At 35.5% G+C, this 21,712-nt stretch overlaps 1 protein-coding gene across 6 annotated transcripts in view; it reads left to right on the top strand.

Annotated features, from left to right (window-relative positions):
• The window catches only part of GADL1 (GAD like acidic amino acid decarboxylase 1), a 129,685-nt gene that overhangs the window by 39,864 nt on the left and 68,109 nt on the right, over window positions 1-21,712 (top strand). For 3 of the 6 annotated variants that reach the window (XM_087947948.1, XM_087947951.1, XM_087947949.1), the window contains 4 exons: window positions 1,502-1,635; window positions 2,526-2,641; window positions 14,833-14,912; window positions 15,021-15,075. In XM_087947948.1, coding sequence (XP_087804074.1) covers window positions 1,502-1,635; window positions 2,526-2,641; window positions 14,833-14,912; window positions 15,021-15,075 — 385 coding nt within the window. The remainder of the gene's footprint in view (window positions 1-1,501; window positions 1,636-2,525; window positions 2,642-14,832; window positions 14,913-15,020; window positions 15,076-21,712) is intronic. The other 3 variants (XM_087947952.1, XM_087947950.1, XM_026681346.2) reach the window with 1 other exon arrangement.

Here is a 21,712-nt window from a genome sequence, read left to right as displayed (position 1 = left end):
AACTGTCATCACAGTTTATTTTTGTCTGTATCCTCTCACTTGAATGCTATAAGAACCTCTAGATCAGGGTGTCAAATTCAATTTCATTGAGGGCCACATCAGCAGTATGGTTGTCCTCTTAGGGCCATTTGCATGTAAAACTATAATGAGACCTCCTTCCTTCCTTCCTTCCTTCCTTCCTTCCTTCCTTCCTTCCTTCCTTCCTTCCTTCCTTCCTTCCTTCCTTCCTTCCTTCCTTCCTTCCTTCCTTCCTTCCTTCCTTCCTTCCTTCCTTCCTTCCTTCCTCCTTCTTCCTTCCCTGTCTCCTTATCATTCCCATCTCCTTTTTTCCTTCTTTCCTCTCTCTCCCTTTCTCTGCATCCAGGCAGTGCTGCTGGTAGCCGTGGCTTTCCCACTTAGAGCAGGGGCCATCCCAGTGAAAGATGAGTGCTTGCGGACTGTGGGGCCAGCTGGAGGCTGGACCGGCAAGTGGGCCATAGAGGTGGTGGAGGTGCTGGTGGCAGGCGCTAAGCTGCTAGTGGGGCTCTGCTACACACTGATCTACATCAACTTTGTGCCAGCCACCCAGATCGGAACACAGTCAGCCTTAGATCTGGCTGTAGGGCTGCCTTAGAGACAGCAAGAGACTGTCCCCGACACCTCAGCCCCGGTCCACCTCATCCCAACCACATACTCTCCCTGGGTGAGGTGGCAAGTGCGTGGTGGCTGGCATCCTGGGTGACGGTCTTGCCACATAGGCTGACTGTGTTCTGATTGCTTCCTTTTCACTGGGGATGCAAGGTCCTGTGCGCTCACTGCCTCTTGTGCCCAGGGGAGTGACCCATCCAGGGCCAAGGTGGCTGGAGCTGGTCCTTCGATATCTCCAGGATGGCCCCACAGGCCAGATCTAACCACATCATGGGGCAGATCTGGCCTGTAGGCCTTGAGTTTGACATATCTGCTCTACATGGTAAATGAAATTTACAAACTACAAAATTTAGATTTAAAAGAATCTGTGTATTAATTGTTCCACATTAATTTTATTTGCAACATATAGCAACATTGGTCAGATCAGGAATATGTAGATATTTTGTTGACCTCTGGGTCTACAATTTTAAATGGTGGGGTGAGAGAAATTTACACAGCCAGATTGTATATTAAGATCAATATAATGATACTAGTATTCTATGGAGCATAATAAATTAACAGGAATTAGATTCCAGATTCTAAAGGATTTGAAATACTTCAAATACAGGGCATGGATGGAGAATCCATTAATTACATCCAACCTCGATTATGAACTTGGGAAATGAAGTAGTAGGACTTAGCATTTAAAATGATCAAGACAGACTAGAGCGATTTATATCTCAAGTTAAAATTTTATGTCATCATTGTCTTTCAAATCTATTATAAAAATCTTGGCTGCATTGCAGAGTAGGAAGGAATCAATTATATACTCATACTATCTGCTAATTTTCTTTTTCATTTCATACATTTGATAAAACTCAACTAAGTAAAACAGTTTCATGTCACATTCTCCTTCGTTCAGATATACCTATGAAATTTCTCCAGTATTTTTGCTAGTGGAAGAAGCAGTCCTAAAGAAAATGATTGAATATATTGGATGGGAAGGAGGAGATGGTATATTTAATCCAGGTATGATGTTCCTTAATGTAAGAAATATGGCAGTGGCTGCATAACAACTATATAATTTATACATTGTAGCATCATGTATTGTTTTATCTTCTGGACTATCCTGTTGCTTATAGTGGGTGGCTTTTTATACATGTAGTTCACATGTTAGGATCAGGTTAAAATGGCAATTGGAACCAGAATTGCCATTGGTAAGCAGTGCAGTTGTAAAATGCAACATCACTTGCACTTAGTGATGGTAATCCCAGCTGTCTCAGTTGCCATTATGGGTCATTAAGCAGAAAGGCATAGAAGAGCCAGGTAAACAATAAGGAGGTGCTCAAAAGGGGGTGGGGGTGGGGATGGGAGGTTCTATTGGCTGTAGTTGACTAGGGAAAGTTCTAGGAGGCCTGGCAGAGGCACTGCATGGGCAGTGATGTGCTGTGGGTGGGAGCTACTTACTGGAATGAATTTTGACTTTCCTGCTGACTTCCCCCTATTGACTTTGCTTGTGGGGAGCCAACAGGAAAAGTCATAAATAGATCATGTGACTTTGGCTCCATGCAATGGCATAATGATGAGCTACTATCCAAGCACCTGGATAGTGATCATATGACCATGGGTTGCTGACAGGGCTAGAACTACAGGAGCTAGTCATACATCATTTTTTCAGCACCAGTGTAACTTTTAACAGTTGCTGAATGAATGAAAGTCAAGAAATTATTGTATTACAAAACTCATTCTAGTTCTTACAGTGTTATGCTGTCTGAGATGTAAATATTCTGCTTGTAGTCATATGATTTTCTCAATGTGCAAGAAGCACTTATAGCCATACAACATTTATAGCTGGATACTTGTAAATTTTACAGCTGAGAATCTGAAATATTTATTAATATATGTAATTGTTTTTTAAGGTGGCTCTGTTTCCAATATGTATGCAATGAACTTGGCAAGATATAAATATTTTCCTGACATAAAAGAAAAAGGCCTTTCTGGGATACCTCAGTTGGTTCTGTTTACATCAGAAGAGGTAATTAACTTTTCTTACAACTTTTCTAGCATAGTACTTTTGAGCAGGAAAATATGCATAAAAGGTTGCAAAAAGAACCAGCATATATGTACACAGACATTAAATCAAAACTAGGATATTAAAAAGGTTCTGGCAAGCAATATATAGTCTGACATGAACTACTGGTAAGATTTGAAAAGTCTCAAAAAGCTTTATTGGAAATATTTCTGCTTACTGAACCTTTGTTTCCTTTACTGAAGTTCTAAACCAGGGGTGTCAAACTCAATTTTTTGAGGGCCACATCGGGGAGGGGGGGGGTCAGGGTGTCCATGGCTGGGGTAGGCATGGATAGGATGGGCATGGACAGCTCAACGTCACTAGTGCCAGGGCACCTGTGGTAGCCAAGTGCTTTAGTTTGTTTTGCTAGTCCTCTGCCAGTGAAAATAGAGCTTCCCATTCCCCGGGTCCTGTTTTTGGCACATTGTCTCCTGCAGCTCAGGGAGACGGCCGTGCAAAATGGAGCCCCCCTGAACTTCATTTTTGCTGGCAGAAGTGGTGTGGGCCAGTCCTTTTTGATGTCCAGGGCAACCCCATGAGCCAGATCTAAGCACCCCCAGGGTAAGAGCCAGCCTGCGGGCCTTGAGTTTAACAGACTTTAAAAAGTCTGTACTTCAACTGCTAGAATTCCCTTGGGAAATGTTGTGCAGGTAGTCCATGCATCTTAAAGCTGCTGAGTTTAAAAAACACTCATCTAGGTACTGTAGAAGATTCATTTTTATGCTTTTCCAGAGAGGAAATATGACATCGCATTTTGGCAGCATAGTTCATTTCCAAAAATTAGCAGCGCAGATATAATTAAATAATTAAATTTTTAAAAAGCTCTTAAAATATTATGAGCAACCACTTCCTGTTAGTGTTCTATGTCTTCTACTTGATCAAATGCCACACCTGAAATATTTTAAGTGCAGTTTTTAATAGGTTGCTTAGCTGACTCTGCTGGTTTTTGATAATTAGCAGGTGCTCCTTAGTTCTTGGATAAATAGAACGGGAAAATTGAGAAAACTCGTGGTAACTTTTTTCCACCTTTTTTGTATGTGTTTTTCCTTACTTCTTCTTTTTCAATTCTCCTAACTGGCAAGTTGCTCTCTAATAATAGTTTTTAATCAAGAAACCAGTTCATTTATTATTATTTTTGTTCTTGCGAAGAGTCCAAGATTCCATTCCGTAGGACGCCATTCTGAACGGGTGAGACTTGTAAAGAACTGGGACTGGCAGATAGCGAATAGTGTGGATAGTGCAAAGAGCATGCAGAGAGTGGAGAGTGGAGAGCGGATAGTGCAAAGAACCAGGACGAGCTGGGATTAGATGAGAGTGTGATTCTGACACTTACAGAGAGAGTGATTCTGAGAGTGAGCCATTCTGAGTGGCATGGAATGAGCGGCATGGAATGAGCTGTGACTGGTGGAGAGTGTGATTCTGAACTGCAGTAAAAGAGATGAAACTGACAGAGAGGGTGATCCTAAACATCCAAAAAACAGCCGAGACTGGACAAGAGCAGGAGAGTGTGATTCTGAATGGCCGAGAATTGCAGAGAACTGAGGAGACTCACGGAGAATCGATAGATCCTATCTGAGAAGAATAATCTCCTAAACAGGCTCCATTTAAATCACCCAACTGATTAGTCAGCCTCCATTAAAATCCCCAATCAGCTGATTGGACAGCCTCCACTTAATCCCACCCAAATCTCATCCATTCCAAACTCCCAAGTAGATGATTGGAGAGTTCATTCAAATCTTCTTCATTCAAATCTATCAAGCAGCTGATTGGAAGATCTCCATGATCTAATAATACGTAACTGATAAAAGAGTCTTCCACAGAACACTAACAAAGCTCCCTGAAGCAACACTTCCTCTTTAAAAACAAAACAAAACAAAAACCAAACAACGTGGCTTTAAGGAAAAATAAAGGAACTTTTCACTACCAACCTCCAATACTTCACTACCTCCACTATTTCATTACCTCAAGACCAATTATTGATAATGCTTTGTCTAAAATAATTGATTTATTATTTAATAGTATAATAATTAATTGTTAAATGACCACTAATTTACTGATTTATTGATTGATAGTGATTTAATACTGTGTCATTGATTATCTAGTTGATTGATTGTTTTACTTTTTGGTAATAAGTAACCTTACTTTTGATTTGTTCTTTAACTTATCAATTAACATTTATTCATTACTAATATTCATTAAGTAATTACCTATCACATTAATTAGCTATTGTAATTGTTTAGTGTACTATTGTCATTGACCATGCCAGTCAAAAACTTGATTGATTTTTAGTAATAAGTAACCTTACTTTTGATTTGTTCTCTAACTTATCAATTAACATTTATTAATTACCAGCATTCATTAAGTAACTGTCTACCTATCACATTAACTAGCTATTGTAATTGTTTAGTGTACTATTGTCATTGACCATGCCAGCCAAAAATTCCAAACCCTCCACTACCAAACACTAACAAAAAAATATCTCTACCAAAGACCTCTCAGACTCCTGCACATGCTTCAAATGTCTTGAAACCATCAATGAAAACAAAAATAACATTAAATGTCACCTATGTGACAATCAAGCCCACCTTACCTGCTTAAACTTAACCAAAAACCTAGCTGATCTCCTACAAACATCAGATACATTTCCTTGTCTATGTCCATCGTGTTTACCTAACCTAAACAAACTAAGTACTCTGTCTGACAGAGTGAAAGCTCTGAATCATTGATTCATTCAATAGAAGAATGCTTAGCAACACATTTTGAAACAACTATACAAGCAAACCTAATCTCTCTTGGAAAAAAAAATACAGCACAGATAAGCGAATACCTTACAGCTCAAAATCAAATCCCAACTCAACAACCATTACCACAATTACTACCTCAACTACAATCACAACTACAACCAAAAATAACCATAAACTACAGCCACAAATAATCACTATCCCATCAAATAGTACCACAAATGATATCCCCTTACTCATCAGAGACATCATGGAATGTGATCAGAAACATCCAAATGCCATCTTATTTGGTCTTGAAGACACCAACAAATCTCATGATATCACCAAAGTTCACAATATCATAAGCAACTCCAATACAACAAACATCTCTCCTGAAGATATCATTGAAATAACCAGAGATGGTCTCGAGTTCAAATACAATGATGGCTCGGCGGCTCCAAGATTCTGTAAAGTTGTTTGCAAAAATGAGTCCAGCAAACGGATATTTATTCATACAATAAATGCCATTTTTAAAACCAATCACATCCATAACAAACTTCGCTCATGACCAGACTTATCCATACTGCAAAGAATCCGCTCCCGTGAACTCTGCACAGAACTCAAAAAACATCTAGACAATGGAGAGAAGGACCTGTACATTGACTACCGTGCTGATTGTATCAAAAGTAAGTCACACAACCCACAATTCCACACCCAACCCTACCTCATACAATCCACCATCACTCAAAACTAGGCACGCACACTCCTAACTACCTCAATTCCAACTACAACTAGCCTTAAATGCAAGCTACTCAATGCAAGAATCCTTGTAAATAAAATACCTGAATTTCTCCTCTTACTAAATATGGCTAAATTCGACATCATATTTGTCTGTGAAACATGGCTCAATGCATCTCTCCCTGACTCCATTACCACAGTAAGAGACTATCATGTTTACTGATCAGATCATGAAATCCGTAGAGGAGATGGTGTTGCTATCTTCTATAAAAAGTCCCTACATCTAAAAAACATCCAAGTTACCCAGGAGCTTGCTCTTCCTGAGACCATCGTCTATGAACTGTCCTTAAATATACATTTTGATTCTTACTATGTTACAGAGCCCCTAATTATGACATCAAACATGTAAACAAGTTAAATTCACTACTAACATGGGCAACACCCTGCCCATACACTTTTATCTTTTTTGGTGACTTCAATCTACCTCATATTAACTGGACCCTAAACGAATGTAAAACTGAACCCATGCATACCCAAACCTAAACCATTTGGTCTGAGTACTTTCCTTTTCATCAGCAATACCTACAACTCAGAGTTACAAATCAGGCAGAGTGCCAGAGCACCTTGAGGAATAAAATAGTTAAAATGCAATGATGACTATCAGCAGCCAACCCTTGCTCATAAAGAGAAACCCTTTAGCAGAGAATTCATTTAAGCTCTTCAGAAAGTGGGTGGGCACGCTTGGGCTACAAAATGCCAAGCTAAAGAGACAAATTTATGAAGTATACAGGGGGCCCAGGCTCAACTCTCTGCATTTCCAAGCTTGTCAGGATCACAATAAAATTAGTACATGCCGCATATATCTAAATAAAGTTCAAGTCTGGTGTCATGTTACTAAACCTTATTATCATGAGAGAAAACTAAAATGAATTGGAGGGAGCATCCACACCCCTATCTCCTATTTTTTTTAAATCTTACTATCAGTGAGCAATCATGTGCCTTGACAACTATGAAGCAATGCAAGAGATTCCTGTCCCAAAGGTGCTTTTTCAAGAGGCAACTGGGATTTCTGAAAACCAAGAACCTGCATAACTGAAGAATTTCTATAGACAAGAGAGTGCTCAGTGAACTGACAAAGCACCTTTTCCCATTCAGAAGAAGCAATCCTTAGATCCATTTTCATCACTTAAAAATACCGGCTGATCTCACTTGCCTCAAAAGATATCCTAAGGAAATAATCCAGATTCAAGGAAAGATCACATGACTCCAGGAAGGAAATAAAAATATTAGTGCCAAGCTTGCATCCAAGAGGCAGGAAGTACACCCCAAAAGGACAGTGCCAGGAACCAGTAAAGCAACCATTTCCCTTTAGGAAAGTCAAGCCCCGAATAAAAGTACCAGCAAAGAAAAAAAATGCGAGAAAAGCAGCTCAGGCTACATTAAGTCTACTGGCAAAAACCATTACCAGTTACAATGTAACAAAGCTTAATGGCAGAGGCAGTTAAAATGCTTAAGCAGGGCAATAAAGATAAGGATTAGGCTAGAAACACCCACACAGGCACACCAAAATGTCTCCTTCCTGCCTTCCTGACAGAAACTCTGTAAGGTGGGAAAACAAAACACTGTTTCTTCCAACAACCAGTTTGCTGAACTGCTCAAAAAGTTAGCTAACAGTTCACCAGAATTGGTGTTAACTGGCTGAATCCTACCTTTGTGTATACATATGTATATGTATTTATTGTTTAAAGGGACATTTTACACTTTGTTGATTCTGCAGTTTTCCTGGCACAGCAGTTTAACTCCCCTTTATGTTCCTTTTATGATCACTATGCTTGGTTGACTTTGTTCAGTGTCAGACATAATGATAAACAATGTTATGTGGTTACAAAAATGCCAGCATAAGACAGTGTTAACTGTCATTCCCTTCCTTCTCTTTCTCCTTCCCTCCCTTCCCTACTTCTCTCTCTTTGTTTGCTTATCTCATGCATATGAGAAGATTAGAAGTGCCAATTTTCATTTTTGTCCTAACTACATTTTCTCATTATATTTGGACTAAGTGGTGTCTTTTTAAAAAATAATAATAATAAATTGGCTTTGAATCCTGAAAAAATCAGTTCTCTTCCAAGATTTGTGATTCAATGGTCTGATTTTATGTCACTATAGATTTTGCTGATCTCTTATTATCTGAGTGTGAAGAGGTTTGGCATTTTCCTGGAATTTAGTCTCATACTTCTTTCAGCTGAGCTTAATAGGTGAATAAAAAGAAGATTCTAATTCCAGAATCAAAATCTTAGCTGAGTACACTTCAGCAGGTTCAGCAGGTTCTGACCAGTTCTGGAGAACTGGTAGGGGAAATTTTGAGTAGTTCAGAGAACTGGCAAATACCACTTCTGACCGGCCCCACCCCCATCTATTCTCTGTCTCCCAAGTCCTAGCTGCTTGGCTGGGTCTTCTTTTGTTGTCCTGCACAGGAGAATGGAGCTGGAAAGCAGGTTAGTGGGGTGGGGAGGGAATGGGGATTTTGCAGTATCCTTTCCCTGGAGTGGGGTGAGAATGGAGATTTTACAGTATCCTTCCCCTGCCATGCCCACCACAGAACGACCACAGAACCGGTAGTAAAAAAATTTGAATGCCACTAATGATGCACTTGGCACTCTGCAGGCTTATTTCATTGTATATTTTTTTTTTTGTAATATTTTTTTTAAAATATTTTATAAACATCTCTTTCAGTGAACAACATGGTTCCAAGTTTTCAGTACAAACATGACCTTAGTACAGGGGTGGGCAAACTACGGCCCGTGGGCCACATCCGGCCCGTTGGTCTTTTTAATCTGGCCCGCCGAAGATTGGTACAGAATTAAGGTTTGATGTGAATGATTGAATGATTGCATTCATTTGATTTTGACTTGTAATGACAGGCATTTCGACACCAGGTGGTGGCCCGTCTGTCAAATTTTAAAAGTCAATGAGGCCCCCGAGCCAAAAAGTTTGCCCACCCCTGCCTTAGTATATATTTATCTTTCACATTCAATTCTATATCATATCATTACATCCATTAAATTTTCTCCATCATTCTTATTTTCTTTACACTTATTAAATCCATTTTCAATTTATATCTTACAGTAACTTAATTCCTTTTTCTTTAAATGTTCTTATATCTTATTTTATAGTCTAACATTCTTTTTTTAAATTCTAAATTCATTTTACCTTTATACTTTTATCTGTCACATTTGCTATTTTATCACATACTTTTATTTCATTATTCAGTAAATTTCATCTTTAATAATTCCAAAAATTTCCTCCTTTAATTACCAATTAGAGTGTGCCACCCTTTTATCTTATACATCCCTCAATTTATTCCCCTTTAATCCATAATCAAAGTTTATCATAATATAATCACTATATAATTATCACATTCTAGTCTAATAACAAAAATCTCCTAACTACTATATGCATATATGTATATTAAGCAAGATTTTACATGGTATTCTTTTCTCTCATTTACTTTCTAAATCATTAATTATTTCAAATATATTGATCTATTCAATTAGTTATAGAAACTGATATTAGTCTTTTCACTAGGATCCTCATAATTCATTTTAACTGTATTTGTTTTATTAAATATAATTCAACTTCTTATCATAGCTTCACATTTATTTCAGTTATATCCATATATAAATTAACAATATTCCTTAAAAAAGAAGCCAATTAGAACAAAATATATCAGTTTCATTAACTTTTAAAAACTATATTCTTATGTATTACAACACATTGCAGAATGTCTTTTCTTTATTCTTTATCTACCCATTGTCTCTATGTGTCCTGACTAAACAATTTCTTATTGTTTTTGTTTGGTTCCCATATCTCCTTGTTTTGTGTTTCTTTCTCTTATTACCTCTTTTTCTCTTCATTTTTTCCTTCCTTTTCTTATTCCAATTTTTAACCCACTCCCTCTTTAAAACTTTCTTCTGTAATTCCCTTTTCTGCAGTTTCCTTTTTCTTTGTTTGGCTTTCAAGACATTTCTCTTTTTAATTACCTCCTCAAACCTCCAAGTTTTAATTCCCATTCTTTTTTCCCTTTGTTTTGATGTTCGTTGCTCCATTTGTTCATTGAAGCTGGCCTGTTCTTTGATCAGCTCCTCCCCTTCTGGCACTCCTTGTTGTTCTTTGTTCTCCAGAATCGCCATTTCTATTAATTGTAAGGCAATATAGCATAATTCATTTCTTTCATGTAACATTTCCTTTATATTTCTTAATTCCATTTTTAGTTCTGCCATTTTTAGACACTTCTTTTATATTTTCTTTATCCCTTTCTTTAATATTTAAGTCCAAACCAATTGTCCAGTATTTTAATTCGACCAGCATCTTTGATGTTCATTTCCAATGATCAACTTCTATTAATTCCTCTTTTAAGTTTTTTCCAAAATCATCAAATAGTCCAATATCCATAAATTTAAATTTATGTCAAAATCACCAAGCAGTCCCAGAGTAATTTCTTCACGCTTCTTTCTTTTATCTTAATATTCTGTGTTTTCATTTTTCAGGGTTTCAATTTTATTATAACAAAGTTCCTCTTGTTTTGTATCAAGTTTCAATTTTGAAAGAACCAGGCACTTTTTTAAAAAAGTCACTGCAATTTTCCTTTACCATTAGGTGGCACTCTCTGTTACATCCAAATTCCACCCTTTCTTTCCACTTTTCCAACATTTATTTGAGGCTTTTAAGTTTCAAAAATTCAATAAGTCCAAATTATTAATCATTTCCTTTAGGCACATTCAAGTTCAATGTTTAATTATGCCTATTTAGTGCCAGAATCATACGTTTGTCCAAATTTTCTTCCAGCTTCCTCCTTCAATTTAGCTCCTGTCAAAATTCTAATCCTTTTTTATTTATTTCCACCTTTCTTTTCTCTCTCTCCGATCACCACTTTGTAATCCTTTTAGAAAAATTCTTTACACCTTAATTCTGGGGTATCTTTATGTCCGTAAATTATGCCTGGTCTCCTTGCTGTCCACTTCTTCACAGCTCCAGCTGTCAGGCTACAGAACTTTTCCCATTCAATCAACTAGAAGGAACTTCTGAAAACTTATCAAAATGTATCAAAAGGAATCCTTTATTGAGATGAGACAATTCATGTAGGGGTTAAAAGCAGCATCTAAGGTCTCTCAGGTATGCAGAGATAGATAAGGGAGTTTAAAACCCATCCCCTTATCTTGATGTGTATTTAGTAAAACAAAGAGCCAACATGTTAATTCCCCCCCACCCCCTTTTTAGAACAATCTTTTTCAGAGTTTCCCATGGCATACCTAATTCCCCCACCCCCTTTTTAGAACGATCTTTTCCAGAGTTTCCCAGGACACATCTCACTGTGGAATTTTTATGGTCTCTGTTAAGCCTGGATTCCCCAACGGGTGTTAAGGAAAACAAACTAAACAAAACGTGCAGCGAAGTCAGATAGGAAGACAGGTAAATGTGTGAGATAAGTTTTCTAGTTAACACGCAGTAAAAATACAGATACGCTTGTGCTATCAAAAATATAGTTTATTCCATTTAAGAATTATAGCATAGTCAAATATAAACGGTCCATTAGTCATATATCAATTTCAGTCAAGTCTTGTCGGGGATACTCTATTTGCAAAGTCCGTGTTGAATAGCCAATGTCAGTTCACTTACAATAAATCAGTCCAATCTTTATCTTCTCTCCGTTGAGAAAAATTAACACTCCTTTTTCTCTCCCCGTTCCAGCAAGAATGCAGTCATCAATCCATCCAGTAATTAGGGATCTTCAAGCCAGAGAGAGCGAGCTGCAATTGCCTCGCTTCTTATATAGTGCTTTTACAACCACACCCTTAATTACATTCTTGCTGTTAAAGTTACACACACTTTAACTAACAAACCATGATACCATATTTATTATTTTTACCCAAACCAGTTAGGGTAAACAATGTTATCCCTAACAGTCTCTTCATCTCCTGGCTGTCTCTCTCAGAGGTGATAGGTTCCGGCCATCTGGGTTTCATCCCTCCATTGTATCATGTGTAGGTTATACAAATTCAATATAAGATTAAATATATTCAGGTTACATCAAGGATTTCTTTATCAGTCTCCCCCCACCTTTTCTTCTTTCATTGAAGAAATGACAGATACACAGATCTGACACCAGCACAAACTTAATTCCCAGATAGCTTCCCGTCTTCAGGGCAGTCATTAAAGACAGCGACTTACTCCTGTCTTTGAGGGGAGTATATCTAGTCAGGAAGGGGAGATGCAGCTCCCCTTGACCCAGCTGGTGGTCTCCCCCTCTTTCCCCATCCCTCTGAGGTGGATCCTGTTCTGTTTGGGACCCCTCCGACAGGGCAAACATGGATCAAAGCCACACACAATAATGGTCTCCAGTCCATTACCGATGGAAGCACCACTCAGGCTTATTTCATTATTGATGTAATTCAGTAACAGAAGATTATTTATTTACCTATGTATGTTATTCAGAAAGCAGCACAAATTAATGAATTCCACAGGTTTTCTGAAAGTGTCAAATTAGAAATGACTGGCTGATGGTAGCTGATGCTATATTTATGCACTTCATTAAAAATAAGGAAAAAAAGACTTCCTTGTGCAAAAAAGAGGAACTATTATGAGTTGATTCTCATTTAAAAAATGAGACACACTGAATAACTTTAATATATTCATGCCACATATTGAAGTGCTGCAGATTTTTCATAATTATGTTCATTCATAACTATATTTGTGTGAATTCTCTGGAGGAAAACTGAATTAATTAACCACCTGGCTTTACTTACTATATGCAAAGAAACAATTTAAGACTTTGTTCACCATTGTTGGCAAATATATTAACTCTTAAATAACACTAAAGATTTGCTCTATTTCCTCTGCTTTTAAAGAGGCAGATTTATTGTTCTATTGAAAAGATCTCAAATCTCATAGACTTTGGGGATCATCTGGGAACTCTTTGAACCTCTGCAGATTTTTTGGGATTCATCACTGAGTCAAGTCAATAATTAAAAATACCCATGAACATGCAACTTTTGTGCACTACTTTATTAATGTGAAAGTTGTAGATATAGGGCATTTCAGGTGTACTATTTTTCTAGTTGTTTTGAAATTGAATCCAACTTTTCCAAGGAATGCAACATAGATTGACCTAAACTTTTATAGTTGTTAAATATGAGAACCAATGTAAAACAAAGAATCATTTTGTTTGGTAGTCATTTTTGATGAAGCACATATAGTGATAGAGCATGAAGGTGCAGAGTTCAACAATATGATTAAGCTTCTGGACCATTTGGATGGTTCTTGCTTTTATTCTGAATGCCTGTGAGGAAAAGGGCCCACTCATTTTTGAGTATTTCTGCTTTTAAAATACTGTACAGATGATAAATTCCATATGCTGATGAAAGTCTTTACATGCTATTTACATGCTATTCTTGTTTTATATAAAATAAGTGTGCATGTTTTCATGACAAAGGGGAAATTTTATATCCCAACGATTAAAAAATGAAGAAAAAAACATAGAAGTTTTGCCCAATAAGTTCTTGTGATCACATTATAATAACTATTTTTCAGAATCAGGAGTATCACTTTGAAATGATAAGAAAGATTTTGAATCTGGTAGAAGATCATGAGCAGGAAGAAATAAAGATTATTTGATTTGATTTGAAAAACTTCCTAATGTTTCATGATAAGTCTTTCAGTAGCTATTACATATAGTCTTAGCTTTCTCATGAGACTTAACACATCCTGTTTCTTTAATATGTCTGTGAACAGGACAGTGGTGGGATTCAAAAAATTTTACTACCATTTCTGTGGGTGTGGCTTGGTGGACATGGCAGGGGAAGGATACTGTAAAATCTCCAGTCAGAGGTGGTATTTGCCGGTTCTCTGAACTACTCAAAACTCCCACTACCGGTTTTGCAGAACTGGTCAGAACCTGTTGAATACCACCTCTGGAACAGGATCCCTTGCCAGGTTTTTTTTATTGACTTGTAGAAAATATATTTAAAATTATTCCAAGCTTTTTTTGAGGCATAGCTGATTAATGTTTTTGTTACCTCAGTTTCAGATATGGAGTACATGTACTCCTTCATCGGGAAATATTTTCTCAAGAAAGTATGATCAGCATAGCTAATTTGCTGACTGAAAAAAAAACAGGAAAAATGGATTAAGTTATTTAAATTATGTCCTCACCAGAGACACTATTCCAATTCAAGTGCAGAATTAGATCTGCTTAAGATTTTATTAATTACCAAACTATTGAATTCATTTCCTAATTTACCCCCTTGAATGCGTTTTCTAAAATTATTGACTTCAATATTTTAGTTATTTCGTTTATTTATTTAGTTTGTCTTTTCAAATTACTTTGATTTTGATAGTTCTGTTTGAAATAATAACTTCAAATAAAATCCAATGTGATATTTCTAATTGAAAATGTTTCTACAAACATTTTCATGAACCCATGAATTTGTCATGAACCCAGAATACCTTATCAATGACAATGATATAATATGTGTAGTCATTAGAAGACTTAATAAAGTCAACAATGGGCTGCTTTAATATCTGTCACCTAATCTGATTAAAGTTATGAAAGAGAAATAGAAGGAAATAGAATAGATGGAAAGATAATAAAGAGGATTTTCATTCAACAAAACTATTTTTCACATATCTTGCTTTTTTACATAGTGTCACTACTCAGTGAAGAAGGCAGCTTCCTTTTTGGGAATTGGCACACAAAATGTTTACTTTGTCAAAAGTGATGACAGGTAAGGATTCTACACATTGAATTGATTAAATCCATTTTACCATGCAGTATTACTGTAAACAATTACCTGTTGAACATAACTGAAAAGTTTTACATCTGTGTCCTATAGAGGTAAGATGATTCCTGAGGAACTGGAGAAACAAGTCCAACAGGCAAGGAATGAGGTGAGAAGGGGAAAGTATGAAAGAGTCTACATGTGAATTTTGAGAATGCTAATCCTTTGGGCACTTTGCTTGGAAATGGGCAGAAATGGGAGTAAATGCAAGATAAAGCAGGAAAGTACACACATGGGATAATGTTTTCAGTCTACAGATTTGTCAGTGGAGCTGTGCATATCATCTAGAGCTTTGGTTTGCTTTGAAGTATGCCTTCAAAATTGCTGTACTACATAATGTAACCTTCCCCCTTTTACATAGTGAAAGTGCTTTACATTGTATCACTCAACACTTTTAATAGCTGAAACGGTTGAAGAAGGATGCTGTCTCAGATGCATATAAAGCTTTAGCAATACAGTTTGGATTGTTCCTATAGTAGGCCTTGTCAAGGTAAAGTATCTCTACTTTGCATAGATCTGTTGCAGTAAGTCACATTTTCAAATGCTTTGATTTGCAGAAGATCAAAATGTTGGGTATGTTTACAGTATGGTAGAGGTTTCAGAACATCAAAGATCCTTATGTTCTACCCCAATGACTATTGTCCATCCCAGTTCATTTTTGAGGTCTATCAATGTTAGGAAAACTATAGGAAGAAAGCATAGATTTTTGTTTTAGCTTTTTATTTTATTGTAATCCATAATTATAAGGGGTGTGTGTGACCCTGAATTATTCTAGTTCCTCTCTTTCACTCTTGGTATTATTTTCTTATTTCAATAGAGTCTCAAATTGGCATTGAAAATGGTCAATATTGCAGCTCTAAACTTTTCTCATTGCTTATTTCACTGCCAGTGTCAAAGATAAGGAATATCTTGCTTATTCTGTGCTTTAAGATTGTTGAGAATGCCTGCTTTAAAATATCAATGAAATTTTTATTATTTTAAATGAAAATAATTGCAGGGGTGTTCTGTGTTTTTTTAAAATAATAATCATCCATAATGAAAATTAACTTGAAATAGAAACTATAAGGAGTTGAAATATTATTTTATCTCACTGTTTTACATCTAGCATTGGGGCAAGTAATATTTATTGTGTTGCTTAATAGATTATAGGAAAGTCTGCATTTCTATAATTTTCACAAGTCAACCATATGAATAGAAACATCTGGAAGTCCCAAGTTACTCTAAAATGACATAATGTCTATATACCAATAGAAATATAGACATAAGAAATATATTGTTTTTAAACATTTCAGAGTTTTGTGGTCTGGAGAACTGAATACAATCACAGATCAGTTTCAAACTGCTTAAGGAAGCAAAAATACAAAGCTGGTCTCATGTTTCTTTTAAATTCATAAGAGATTAGTTTGACCTAACATGAAGTGTGGAGACAAGAAAGGGAGTGGAATTTTCTAATATACAGGATGTCTTTTTTCTTCCCACTGACATTATGTCAGTACCACTGAAGCACCAGTGAAAATGTATCTGACAATTTTTTCAGCTAGCTTCAGGATTACAATGCACAGGAAAAGACAATTTTTACAATACAAGCTTACTGCTCTTCCCTATCTACTGCTAAAGTTAAACTTAAAAAACCTATTTAAAGTTATATCACAGCTGGAATAATTCTGTTTAGTGGGATTTATGAAGTCATTCTGTTGGTTTCAGAAGATATTATTTTGCATCTATGTTCAGTCTTTAAGTTTGTAAGTAAAAGTTATTCTAATCAATAGTTCAGTGCAATGAAAACTTATACATATGTCTTGGGAAGATAATTTTCATTGATTTGATGTTGTTGCTTTAGGCTTTTGGAATGAGAACATTTTGTTATTTTATAAAAGTACCTAAGTACAAGTCTTGAGTATCGCAGATGACTGTCAAAAACAACTAAATACTAAAAATGTAATGATAATATATGAATGAGGATAACATTGAAGTTAGTTGAATAACACAGCTTTAGAGAAATGTGGTAACAAACCTTAGAACATCAGTAATCGTGTATTCCTATTCTGAATTTGATATTTGGAAGGATTAGAAGTTTGCGTACGGCTTTATCCATTTTGTGTCAGGTTTCCCAATCCTGGTGAACATTCAAGTTGATTTCATAAACTGCTGTTTCTTCCCCTAACTTTCTTTTCCAAGACAACTTATTATGCCAGTAGTTGTTAATGAGTTCCTTCTGAATATGGATATGGCACCCATAACTGCAGAGGCAACAGTTCTTTAGGTTCCATATATACTTCCAACATATATTACGGTTTGTAATGTGTGATTAAATAGTCAATTAGCTCTGATTCCTCTTTTGGATCAATCTCTTCCTTAAAAAACTTCCATGGTATTATTTCAGGGCTCAGTCAGATTGCATCCAGAGTTAAATGTGAAGTTTGTGTATTTCCAGTAATAATAACATTCACTGATAGCTCATTCTACAGTCATTCTTCATCCACCCTTGTCCTTCCATATTGATAGAGATATGTATAAATAAATACTTAATACAGCAGGTGCTTGATTTGTTATTTATTTGTAAATAACAACTTTTTACTCCTTTTAACAATTGCAAAGCTGTGTGCAGTTCAGTTAAACTAAAAATGAATCACTTGGTTTTAAAACATTTATAATTAAAATTGGATAAGTCTACCAGCTTCTCACATGAATAGAATCATATAATTGGAAAGGACTCTTTGGGACATCAAATCCAACTCTGTAGTCAACACAGGAATTCAAATTGAAGTGTTCTCTACCATCCGTTGGACCTAACTAGGCATTTCTTTCTCTCCTAATGTTTAGTCAGAATTTGCTTTCCTGTAATTTAAACCTGTAATCCCATGTCATACATTCTGGAATAATGGAAGGATATATGTATGCACACATATCAATCTGTGTCAAAAATAGCATCATATCTTGTCTGTTTTAACGTCTCCCTTCAACGGATTCGGTTGTTGACTGTCTTCTGTGGTAGAAGAATAGATATGAAAGTATTCTTCAGCATCCTCAAGGCTAAATATTTCCAATGTCTTTAATCTTCTTCTGGGGAGTTAGTTTCTTAGTCATTTTCATTGCATTTCTGTGAACTTGTTCCAATTTTTCGAAATCCTTTTTAATGTGGGATTCCCAGAACTAGGCACAATATTCAGAGTGGGCTTTGACCAATACAGAATAAAAATAAACTATAATTTCTTATTATCATTTACATTCCTAATTATATTTCTATAATTACATATTAACCTATTGTTTATGCAGCCTAAAATTATATTGCTGTTTTAAAAGTAATTTCCCCTGGCAGACTCATATTCAGCTTGTAATAAACTACTGTTTCAAAGTCATTTCCCAATTTTATTACCAAGCTAATTTGACTCATTCTGTACCCATGTATTTGATTTTTATTTCCTAAAGCTACTTCTTTTTTCTATGAAGATTAATTTGAATTTAATTTCTGTCCAGCAAATTTTCGTGATGTGTATTCTTATTATGGTTTGTTGTACCATCAACCAGATATTTAGATTGGGTTTGGCAATTTTGTCCACCTATTGAGTCCTTCTCAAGGACCTGAAATAAGATGTTATTTAATAATATTAAAAATATTATCAGAAGATGTAAACTGTTCCAAGTAAAGGTGTCTTTTACAGTTGACTGATGGTGATTTTTCAGTGCTGACGGTGTTCAACTGATGCTCAGGATGTTTGGAATTGCACTCAAGGCAGCTATTACTATCTTTTTTTTTTTTTTTTTGGAACAAATTTTATTAATTTTAGAGACAAACAAACCATCATTAACCATTAAATACATAAAACCTCTTTCCATTATTAATTTTACAAGTAAAATAAAATATTATTTTATACAACATAATTCTGTTTTACACCATTTCCATATGGACATATAAATATCTCTTAGCAAATTTCTCATTATTTCTCTTTTCGTATTCAATTTCATTATTATTATTGTTATTTTCTATATTTATCCAATTTATAATCATCTACATTTCTCTCTGACTTGATTACCATTATTCTCATCGAACATTCCTCCGAGGTTTTATTAATTCTCAAACAAACATGAACACACAAAACACAAAAATTTAAACTTCTTTTAAAAGTAGTTTGGCCCCAGATTACCTCTCTTTGTATGGACTCAATTAAATTCGTGCTCATCTTATATACCATTACCTATCTTATTTACCATTCTATATCTTCTATATAACTTCTCCCCGCTTTTCATTCTTCTTAATTCTATTTTATTTAATTCATTTTAATTTAAATCATTGTATTTGTATTTTTTGTCCATTCTTTCCAAATTATCCATTTATCTCATTCCCTACAATAAAAAAAAAAAAGGATTTCTCCTGAAATCACTGATCAGAGTATGATGCCTTTCTATCCTCCCCCTAAATTAATATTTAAAATAACACCTAGTACCCAATCTGATTCTGCTTAGTACATTCTACCTGCTAACTTTTAAAAAGAGAAAAAAATAATAAGTCCAAAATAATTAATATAATTAGATAATAAATCTAAATGTTAAATCTTATAACATTCCAATTATCTATTTCAAAAAACAAATGCTAGAATAATAAGTTTATAGTAAAATCATCACAATACTCAATTAAACTCTTTAATTAAACTTAATATTTTAAACATTCCTTTTAATATTTTGTTAAATTTTAAAGTCTATCATTACTAAACATTTCAATATTTTAATATTTTATTAATTCTTATAACATTCTAATTTTCTATTTCTAATACAAATACTACAATACCATCTTATGTACCTTGCAGAATCTTCTTTTTTAAAGAAATTATACATCACCCTTTATCCCTGAAAAAAATTCCGTTTTTCCCATCTTGTTTCATACCTTTGTGGCTTTTCCCCCCCTTTTCCCTTCCTTTCTTATCCCACCTGGCCTTTTTACCTCCCCCTCTAATAACCTCCGCCTTTTTAGCTTCCCCTCTGTTGTATTCCTTTTTTCTTTTGCTTAGTAACATTGTGTTGATTTTGCATCTTATTTTTCTCTTTCTTGAGTGTTTTTTTAAGTCTTAAGTCCTTCATTTTCCTTCCTCTCTTTCTCCTTTCTCTCTTAATTAAATTTTTAGATTCATTGAAGATGGCGTCTTCTTCTTGTTGTTCTTCTTCTTCTTCTATTTCCTCCATCTGTTGTTGTGTTTGCTGATAAATAGCAAGTGCCATTTCTAAAAAAAGGAAGGCTTCCTTCACAGCGTCCTTACTTTCTTTCTTTATTTTTCCATATTCCTTAAGTTCATCAACAGGTAAAGCCATTGTAAATCTTTTCTTTGTTCTTCTTCTTAAAGCAACCAAAATGTTTCAAAAGTTAGAACAATTCCCCAAAGTCCCAGAGACATCAGTCCAAACAAAGCACAAAGTTCTCACTTTCTCTTCCTGGGGTGGTATCAATAAAAAGGAAAAGAAAAAAAGCCCAATCTGTATTTTAGAGCCTTGTTTCAATTAATTTCCAGTCTCAAAATCTTCAAGGCATCTCCTCCAGCAAGATCTTAATATTTTTTTGTCCTCTCCCTTCCCACTTATAACAAGAAGCCAAGTTTTTACCTTTTATAAAAAAAAGACAGGTTTCTCAATGGCCATTTGTTGATTCCATAGGGAAGGAGAGTAAACTTTCCCTTTCAGCACCTCAGTTTTGCCGCTTGAAATTCTCCTCTGGAAACAAAGTATCGTTCAAGAAGTCATAGTTTTCAGGATTAGGCGTCTCTTAAAGTCCTGGGTCAGCCAAAAAACTTTCTCTTAGAAACTTTCTCCCCTCTTTCTCCTGCTCAGTCTTACCCAGCTGCCGGCTTCTTTGTGGCAGCCATTACAGACTGCCGCTCAACCGCCTTGAGAAAAGGGGGTTTAGCCGGCTGGGGAGGGGGTCTGCAACACCCCCAAACCCCTCTCCAGATCCCCCTATCTTCGACTGCCTCTGCGGGGCAGCCTTAGCCTCCAGATCCGTCAGGATCGGAGGCACCAAGACGGCTAGTGCCGCAGGGATCGCGCAGGATCGTGAATCCCTGCCGCTGGCGAAGCCGACCCAAAGGAAGCCGACCCAAAGGCAGCGAAGCCGACCCAAAGGCAGCTACTATCTTTGTTTTCTTTTGTCACAGTTCTACTTCTATTCTATTCTTTCTGAATACTATCCAAGATTCTTTCTTTCTTTTATTAATAAAAGTTTTATTTAAGTTTTCACAAAACATACAAATACAAATAAAATATCTTTTTTTGAGAACAGCCTGGCCCCGGGTTATCACTTCTCCATACAGACATAAACTCAATACATATTTATCTTATACATTCTAATCCATATCTTATAACTATTTTCGCAATTTTTTCAATAGCTTTTCCCTTTCTTTACTTCCTATAGCCTTATTTTAAATTATCTCATTCCTTTCTTAATTCAATTACATATCTTTTCCTAATTTTTAAAATCTTTCTAATCAATGTTTTTATACTTTTGTCTGTCCTGTTTACAATTTCATATTATTTTTTCTCATAAAACAAAATTTCCCCTGTAATTACTAGACTGGAGTGTAAGACCTTTGTATCTTTTTTCAAATCTTATTTAAAAATTTAAGTTACATCTTTACAGTTATAACATTCATTTTCTAACCTCTATTTTATAACACATACCTATTTTCAATTGAATTCTGCTTGGTACATTCCCTTAAAAATACACACTAAATTCTTAAAAGAAAAAAGTATATATGTATATA

The sequence above is a fragment of the Notechis scutatus genome, chromosome Z, assembly GCF_049901735.1.
Source record: "Notechis scutatus isolate UNSWTSFEM ecotype Mainland chromosome Z, rNotScu1.2, whole genome shotgun sequence".
Classification (NCBI taxonomy): domain Eukaryota; kingdom Metazoa; phylum Chordata; class Lepidosauria; order Squamata; family Elapidae; genus Notechis; species Notechis scutatus.
This window is presented reverse-complemented; position numbering and strand designations above follow the sequence as displayed.